The 9,531-nt window shown below is 34.9% G+C and overlaps 1 protein-coding gene across 1 annotated transcript; it reads right to left on the bottom strand.

Moving 5' to 3' along the window:
• Window positions 1–705: 705 nt before the first annotated feature.
• On the bottom strand, window positions 706–8,845 carry LOC142350742 (uncharacterized). The gene is made up of 3 exons (XM_075402694.1): window positions 8,665–8,845; window positions 4,072–4,188; window positions 706–961 (listed from the first exon to the last, which is right to left on the bottom strand). Exons 1-3 carry the CDS (start codon window positions 8,731–8,733, stop codon window positions 830–832), a joined length of 318 nt encoding a protein of 105 aa, XP_075258809.1. The 5' UTR covers window positions 8,734–8,845; the 3' UTR covers window positions 706–829.
• Between the last annotated feature and the right edge of the window lie 686 nt (window positions 8,846–9,531).

Raw genomic sequence — 9,531 nt, 5'->3', positions numbered from 1 at the left:
TTATCTGTGAATCGTTGTAAAAAGTCGGCATTTACACCTGAAGGCTCTATCTTCACAGCTTGCAGTTCTATGAACGCTTAAAGCGCAACTCCTTTTTTCGTTCCACTTCTTTGCCGCATTTCGTACAAAATTGACAGAGTTGACAGCTCGGCCTCATTTAATGCACAATGTGAAAAAATTAAATATAACAAGTGTGGCGGAATGAAAGATGTGTGAAATAAAAATGGTAGTAGATGAAGCAATCGTTGAGAAACAGCAGTACACCCATGAAAAGCATTTGCCCCGGCCCATTTCCGTCTCTGGAAAAAGATAGCTTCGACTAATGCAGATGTAAAAAAATTGGGTTTTTTTTAAAACACAGACATTGAATCGACTAGTGAAAAACGCAAGCATTCTACCCATTAGAAGAATTTGACTCGTTTTGACATGAAGCAGAGTTCACATATACGAATTTAGATCTTATACAAGGATGGTGTATTATTTCCTTCCAAGTTTTGATGGTAGTATTGTATTTAAAAACCCGGAAGGGGCTGAATCAATTCACACTTGATCCTGGTTTGACATCAAAGATACTCCAACCCGGGTGTTCGACCAATTGTAAACCAAAATGACAGGGTTTATTCTTGACTTTTTATTTGCAAATTCTTTTTCCGTTTTCGCAGGAAAGGTGGATGTTGAATTATACTTATAGATATTTAACTCGTCTAATATAATCAAACTATAATTAAGAGTAACTTATGTGAAATTATTCTTTCCTGGACAATCGAATACTATTGTAATGTACAACTGATGGATAAAAATAAGAGTCATCACTCATTTTTTTGCAATATTACTGACATTTCTGTAGGAACTCGGCGATAGTCATGTTGAGCTGATTTTCAATTAGATCTTTGTTGATCCAAGCGTTCGTTTTGTATCCCTCGCAAACGTCATCGAACGTCACCACATATTCGGTTGTACTCTAAAAAGTAATTGTAAATTTCACTAAACAATTTTAAATGGTTATCTTAAGATATTGCACTAGATTTTCTAAAAAGAATTTTGCATGAAAAACATTTGTCTGACAAGAATATTTCAAGCCTTAAAAATATTACTCGCAACCAACGCCTTCTCCGCTAACAGATGCTGCTGGCGCATTGCGGTAAAATTTTTCTCAAGGCAATCCATCTCAAATGTTACAATAATTAACGACAAAACCTTGAACCGGATAGATGCTTCAAAGCCAATAAAACGCGTTGAAATAGAAATCTTTTTTTTTGGGAGAGATGACACATCTTCAGCCCTCTTGCGTTCCAAAACTGGTCAAACTGAAGTTTCGATCAAAATAATCCGTTGAAGTGTCAGCACCCAGGTTAAGATACAGGCGAAATCAAGCATGTCCAGACTGAACGCGGGGTTTTTCGAAGGGTTTTAAAATTACGCTCTACAAGCATCAAAAAACGCAAGAAATTCTGAAAATAAACACGCGAAAGTTGGGACGTGAATGAATGAAAGTCTAGAAATAGTTATTTTCCGCCTGGACAATCTGGACATAACGATTTCCGTCTGGAAGCTCCATCTGGGTTGAATCAAGCGTGTACAGTTCTAAAAAGAAGCAGAGGCAAGGACAGCATAAAACACAAGGACAGTATCGCACAAAATAGTCAAAGTAGGCGATAACAGAATCAAAATCAATCGTGGAGGATTTTCCTGCTGTATTGCTGTCTTAGAAAGAAAATGAATGCTGATAAATATGAAAAACGATTTTCAAATAACAGCTTTGTCTGATCAGAGAAAAAAATGAGCAAGCTAAAAAGGAAGGATAACTTTTAAAAGAATAGAGAGTGTTTCTCATTTTAGCCACCCCAATATAACGTCCCTAATCTAGAGCTTGACCTATGAAAAAATGATGCTCGACCAAAAAAAGGGTATGAAAAGACCATGCTGGAACAAAAAAAGCTATGACAAATTTTTGCTAGACTTTTTTTAATCACCGTGACGTTTGCTCGACCTACAATTTGCCACTCTGGGCATTTGATCAACCAAAAAAAGTTAAGCTATAGCTTTGCTCGACCAAAATTGGGCGCTGGACCTTTCCTCGAATTATTGAAGAATAAAAATGCGTCGTGCAAAAGTTGAATCATGTTATGTCGAAAATATGGGTCCTCTTCCTCAAAATAGTGATGTTTTCAATAGTGATGTACAGAAATTGTCAAATCAAGATTCAAGAATACGTCAAAACACACAATTGCAAAAACAAAAAAGAGCAACACTATGAGAGAAGGAGATATGAGGCAAAGGAAAAAACTCACAGCAAAGAGTTGATAAAAATAAAAAGAACATAGACAAAGGGACGCGTAGAAAAGACAAAACAAACTCTGATCATGATGCGAGGACACCACGGAAGCTCTATTTTAACAGACCCTCGACATCGGGAAACTTAAAACAGATGGAAACGTTGAGTAGCAACTCAATGAAAAAAATTAATGTATCTAGAAACAAAACCATCGTTAATCCAAATGCCGTTGACGTTGCCTCCCGTTTCCAAGGCTCAAGGATTTTGCTGATGACAAAAGTGAGAGCAGGTTGGTACATCTATCGTAAGTTGACAAACCTGCAAAATGCAACTGTGTTGAAAAAATATTCTACAGAGACAGCAGGGACCTTCAAAACGAAGATCAAACTTCAACAACCGGAAAAATTGCGTTGATGATAGTACAGAGTTCCCTGGTGCGTTCAAAGCCCACTGCATTAAACGGGGCGTTCATTTATACGGTATCGTTAGTGAGGAAATGTCCGCAGAAAGGAAAACACTCTCGTTGAAAAATTTGAAATAGAGATAATTAAAGGGAAAGTGGTTTTATTCATATCTAGGTAAATTGGATGCGTTTATTCAAACTATCACATACTGTGTATTAATAAAACGATCATTTAAAAAGCGTCGCTTAAAAATTGAATCACGTTATATCCAATAAATGGATCCTCTTCCTCAAAATAGTGATGTGTTCTTTAGTGACGTAAAAAAAATTGTCAAATCATGATTCAAGAAAAAGTCTTTTCACGATTCGCCTCAGAAACTTTGCTTGAAAATTTTTCACTCATTTTTGCTTATGAGGTAAGGAGCATGCATGCATCTTCTTCTTTTGCGGTTCTGAAGAACCATTAATCTAACAAATATACGCATTGTTTTTGAATAATGTTAATTCAAAAACCTGGAGGCGAAAAATTGAATAACGCAACGTTTTCAGATTGGCTGATGAAAAGAAGTTTACATCAATTAAGTTTCATTAAATCAGTTAAATTCATTTCATTCAAATTAGTTAATCTGCAATAACGGCTCTCTCTTAATACTGGGAATTTTCCTTGCGACTTTTGACAGGTTCCCAATTGTGTTTTAATTTGGCTACCCTGGTGCAATTTTGTTTAGTCTTGCTTAGATGCTGCTTCAGTATGCGTAACAGCAGCAGAAAAAGAATTGTTTTCTTTCCACTATTGCAAAAAAGCATACTTATTGAAAACTTTGTTCTACCCAGGAAACTCCTTGATGGACACCAAAAGGTCTAACAAAAGAGCATGCTTGACCCAAAAATTCTTATGAGAAGACTTTTGCTTGACCCCTAAACAAAAATTTTGCTGAATCTTAACTAGGAGGCTCGACTGCGTAAGTTTTTTGCATTATTGAATCCCCCAACAAGACTATTTGGATATTTTTATTAGTCTAGGTCTATATTAGGAGTTTTTCTCCCAACCCCAATGACCACAATTAAGCCACAGGCGGCTGTATAAGGGGGGGGGGTTATAATTAGAGATAGAGAGAGGCCCAGGTTAAATTTGATTGCGCTAAGAATAAAAAAGAGGCAATGCGTTTGATTGTTAATGATTAAGACTACTAAACATTATAATGGGTCACCCAAAGAATGACACGGATGCTGATCAAAACGAAAGCATGACACTTTTTACATCGTGTCCATATCATGTTATTTTGTCACGCCGTTTCCTAAAGCTACCCCCCCCCCCCCCCCCCCCCCCCCCGCAACCACACAAGCGGTCAATCTTGAATCGCGGGCATCAGCATTTACCTGGATATCTTACCTCTGAAGCCACAAGACAGAAGTTCAAAGCTTCCTCTAGTACATTTAAGACATCATTGCTCATTTGCAGATCCTTTGCTTCGTCCAATGCGTTCTGCTCTGCATTGCATTTCGATTCCTGCGAAAGAAATAGGGAAATTTGACCATTACTGACCATTGTCCAAATATCAAGGAGCAACTATCTATGTTTGCTGTTATTTTTGTTATTTTTTTTTCAGAATAGGGCAGTGGAAAACATAACCGTCAACATACCTAAATTGTCCAATGACGTAATTTTGAACTTCTTGCATTTTATTGCCTTGAGGAGAGAGATTTAAGCTACATTTTTTTGCTATACAATTGCGTATTCCTTGCAGTGGATTATTCTAATTCTACGTAACATGTAATGACATAAAGATCAGTTGTTCAGCTTCTATTGTTTTGTTTAAAAAATTTCCTATTGAAGGCTGTGTCAAACCTTCTGGAAAAACAACTGAAAAAAACTAAAAAAAACATAGCAGGACAAGTCCTGACGTACAATTAAAAGAATTTTCATTGACTAAGCAAAAAACGACTTGACCCAGAACGAACTATGAGTGATTTGGAAAAACCATTTCTCAAAAATCAGATCCAAAAAAATTGAAAAAACAGTAAACATCAAAGTGCAATTGCCGCATGTGAACAAAAAACCACTAGCGAGAAGGCGAATTTTTCTTCAAACACCGTTTTCTCACTCTCCTTTAAAATTAGAGCGAAAACAAATTCACACCGCAACAGCACTCGCTTTTTCGCTCCACTTCCTATTTCGGCGTGACCAAAATCACTACTCCAATTTTACTTCAAGAATCATGAAAATGTGTGAACAGATCTTAAAAAAAACAAGAAAAGCAAATCTGTTGAAATATTTAAAAAAATCTGATCAAATTTTGTTATAATATGAGATCCCGGAATAACTATGTCTGCTAAAAATAGCTTCATCAAAACAACTAGTACTTACTAAAACCACGTATGTGAATTTTTTAAAAACATTTCAGGCCAAATTCTGAAAAAAAAGCTCTTAAAGCAACTTGCACTAACGAACTAGAAAATATTAAATTAATTTAAATTTTTTAATATTACAAAAGAGTTTAAGTCCAAAGAAAAAATATTTTCAGCCAATAGGTCATCCAGATGCTCGCAAAACAATAGGCAAGCTATAATAGGCTAAAAAACTTGTCTAAAAAACAAAAAGAACTGAAAACTGCAAAAACTTAAGAAAACTAGTTCCAATGTTTGCCATATTTTGTCATATTTTTCAACAAAAAATGATTCGTATCCACGAAAACTGTAACCAATTGTTATCTAAAATTTGCTAAAGTAGAGGGGTCTTTTAACTGCCCATTTGAGCCAGTAAAACAAAAACAATCGTCAAAAAACGCAAAAATTACCCCGAAAATCAGCAAAATATATGAAAAACCTCCGAATTAACATAAAAGTCATATGAATTTCAAGAAACCTTCAGTCCACTACCGGAACCAGCCCAAAACTAAACTAAATCATAATCAAACCTCTTAACCAAAACAAAAAAAACTGCACTAAAAGGCCGCACGTGAACAAAAAATTTTGCTCGCTAACAAAATTTTTTCACACTTCAATTTCTCGCTCTCTAGAAAACAACGATATGAACAAAAATCCACTCTCTTTTCGCTCCACTCTTCATTTTGTTCAGCAACAAAATCACTCCCAATTTTTTCACGTGTTTCATTTCCCGCTTCAAAATTCACTCCAATAAAATTGATTATAAAAAGGAATTCTCCAATACTCCTCTTCGAGTCGTAATAAAAAGACAGCGTCCCAATACAATTCAAATTCTTTGAATTGTAAAAATTGCTCTTCTTCTAGACATTTGCTCTTCTTGAGTTTCAGTATATCCGCGAAAAGCCCAATAGTGTCGGTATATCCGCGAAAAGAAACGAAGGCTATAATTTGTAGGCCAAATGCAGAAACTCTTTGGTCGTTATGCAAAAGGCATAGGATATCTTGACTGAGGTCTATACAAACTTCAGAACATCATGAAAAACTTTTGCATAACACGGATGACAATTTGCAGGTCTTATTTGATTTTATTTTAATCGTAGTAAAAAATAATGAAAAAAAATAATTGAGAGAAAAGTGAATTAAAGTTGCATTTGTTTGTTTCTTTTCTTTCTTCTCAGAAAAGAAACTTGCCACTAATTCTCAACATAAAATTTTGAGTTTTGTGAGATAAAAGGTGTGACTGTTGTTCAATGCTTTGGAAATAGTAACAATTGCACTCCATATCAGAGATTTGAACTGTTATTTTAACTTTTATTAGACCACTGTATTCTAAGTTTTTGTGTTTTCTGCTCAATTGAGAATCAAACTAATTGCGTTTTAGGTGTCATTGAAATCTGCAGGAATTCTGCTAAGTTTAGCAAAGTTATTCGGATTCGAAACGTATTTTCTGCTCACTGTATATTTCCGCAAAATTTACAAAAATCATGAGCACGTCTAGCAATTAATTTTAGATTTGACTAGCTGTGACAAGTGAAATGATGTTCAAGTGTAGGAGAGCAAAAAAAGCTCTCTACGTATGACTCCCAGTAAATTCACTCGGTGCTACCTAATTCTTTTACAACGTTGAAACTTGTTTAACATCAAAGATGGATCATAAGCTATGTTTATACTGTCCCTACTCTTTTTTGTAATGCGATCATCCTGTGAACTTCAAAAACACAGCATTGCTGAACTGAGAAATGATATTATGATAAATAACCCGCTCCTAACACTAATTCAAGTTAAATACGGGATGATAAAAAAATTAAAACGTTATCAGCACCACTTCAGAGTCTGATTTAGATCATATTTTGCCCCGAACTTCTCTTATTCAGACTCTGAATCATAACTTTATTAGAAACTTGATTTTTTTCTGATTCAGACTTTGATTCAGACTGAATCTTCTCTAAACTAGAAAAAGTTCGTGACTTATCTCGTGAGCAAAGGATGGTTGAGCCCTCTCGGTTGACATATCGTAGAGTATACCATATCGTATACCTCAGAGGATGAGATATCGTATTAATTTTTTGGAAACGATTGATCTAAGAGAATTGTTCAAATGAAGTAAGCAAACATAAAAAAATCACTCCTCCAATTAAAAAAAGTTGAAATTTAGTTTTTTTTTCTTGGAAAATTGAAGAAATTGAAATTACTTCAGAACAATCTTTTGTTTTCAACGATTCATTTGCACAGAATTACTACTGTCCGATTGTCTGAGTTCAGGAAGTTTGCGAAAAACCAATTTCAATTTGTTTCTCTAGAGCAGAATTTTTCAGCAAAATCTGATTCTTTTCCTTTGGCTAGATTTGTTAGCATTTTGCTCCAAAACAAAATGAAAATGGTTTAAATTCCAACGAAAATTTTTTTATGCTGTATTTATGTCGGTATTTTTGTCTGCAGTGTTGCCGAAAATTCCTGATTTTAATTCTGATTCAGAGGTAATTCAGATTCATCTGAATCTTCCTCTAATTCGGAGAAATGCATAGAATACTGATTTTGATTTCTGGTTTGATTCAAAGAGGTTTCAGAATCGATACAGAAACTCTTCCGAAATCGTTCTGAATCATCACTGAAGATCAAGAGTTCTCTGATTTGTTCTGAGTGAGTACTGATGTTGACTGAGCGTTAGGTACGGGAACTAAATTTTAAAATATTTTTCGGTCATATATCAAGTTTTGGAAACCAAGAAGCTCATGCTTAATAAATAAACTATACCGGCAAAGATATCATAGGACGTTAGCATGAATTCCAAGGATTTATGGATGCTTCGTTATGAAATCTAATCTCTTTTTGTTTCTACTCTGATTTTTCCTTTATTATTCTCAACACAAAACCGAAAAAATTTACTACATATGTTTTCTAATTTCCGAGCAACATCTTTCAGTTTATTATCTGATCTATGATATACTACTCACAGCTATATACAAAGCGCGATAAATTATGTGGCCATTTCATGATTTCTATTATGCTACTCGAATCATAATTCATGCTGTTTTTAACATAAAATTACCCCCATTGATTTCTGCGTTATATGCATCATAGGTTTGAAAAAGTCGATCGATGGACCGATACCTGTCTTCTGTCACTTCTAGCTCTCATCATTGAAATTCACTTGATGGAATTTTTTTGAGTTCTCTTGATTTTGCGTTGTTTCGTGAATAACTGTTTAGGGAATTGAGGATAAGTTATCAAATTCAAAGTTCAAACTCCTCATACTGGTTGAAAGTGGTTTCCAGAAACGATCTGTACTTTAATCGAAGTTTACAGAACCAAAGTGTGAATCTATTTGTGATCATTTGTGGCATATGTGTGATCTTTTCTGTTTGTGCCCCCCACCCGCAATTTACAGAGCATGTGCCATTGCATAATTGCATAGCAAATCACTATGTAAAAACACTGCACGTGCTGTAGTGGTGCAAATAGAATGCAAGCACTAAACTGTAGGTAGGGCACAAACGGAAAAGAAACCATTTTTTATTCGATTAATAGCGCCAAAAAGCAATTTTTTAGTATTGTTTGTATTTTCTTTTTTATAGGTGGTCAATGAAAACTGCCTAACCTGTGATAGATTGTTGGACAAAACAACATTAATTAAAAATGGCACAAAAAACAGTAGTGCGTTATTCATAATTTTCGGGTTGACGTTTAACCAATTAAAGAAGATCGAAATTTGAATATTACTTATAAAATGTTATATGATTATCTATGCAGCAGTGTTTTAAAAGCTGCAAATCTTTTGAACAAATGTTTGTTCTGAAGAAAAGTGAATGCATGATCTCTGTTGATTACAAGAATTACAGAGATTAGTTACGAATAGCTAACATATTTTAACGGCAGAGGTTTTGATGGTAAAATGCATTCATATATACGTGCATAGTTTGAATAATGAAAATTACGTGCTTGCAGTCAAGTAAATGCAAACTTTTCTCCAATGTTACCAATCAAAAATCAAGCTTTGAAAAAGATGGCACAAAACAAACAACTCCCAGAGAAACCTTGAAAAAACCTTTTTAATCACCGAAAATTTGGCCAATTTCCTACGTTTTTCAAACCAAACACCACCAAGGTTTTCGCTTTGTGAAGCTGAAAATACCAAAATTGTCTTACGTTGAATCTCGATGACACAGATGAAGCGAAAGATTCAACTTCTTCGCAATACGTGAAACCAAACAAACTGAAAATTTTTCACAATTTTTTGCTGTTTCTGTTTGGGTTTATGGACTACAGCCGTCCCTTTTGCAAATTATGAGTTTTTCACAGGTTTAATGTTGATCCCAGGATTAAGTTTGACGACGTATCACCACCAGCTCAGCTTCAGTACTATGGCTTTTTGCTATTAAACTAGTCTAGATCTAGAATTGATGAAAGGACCTAATAGTTCCAGGTGGTGAGGGGGCACATAAAGAATTAATTTACACGGTCGAGG

The sequence above is a fragment of the Convolutriloba macropyga genome, chromosome 12, assembly GCF_964194025.1.
Source record: "Convolutriloba macropyga chromosome 12, txConMacr16.3, whole genome shotgun sequence".
Taxonomy (NCBI): Eukaryota; Metazoa; Xenacoelomorpha; order Acoela; family Convolutidae; genus Convolutriloba; species Convolutriloba macropyga.
The sequence above is the reverse complement of the archived record's forward strand: the minus strand, read 5'-3'. Positions and strand labels throughout refer to the sequence as shown.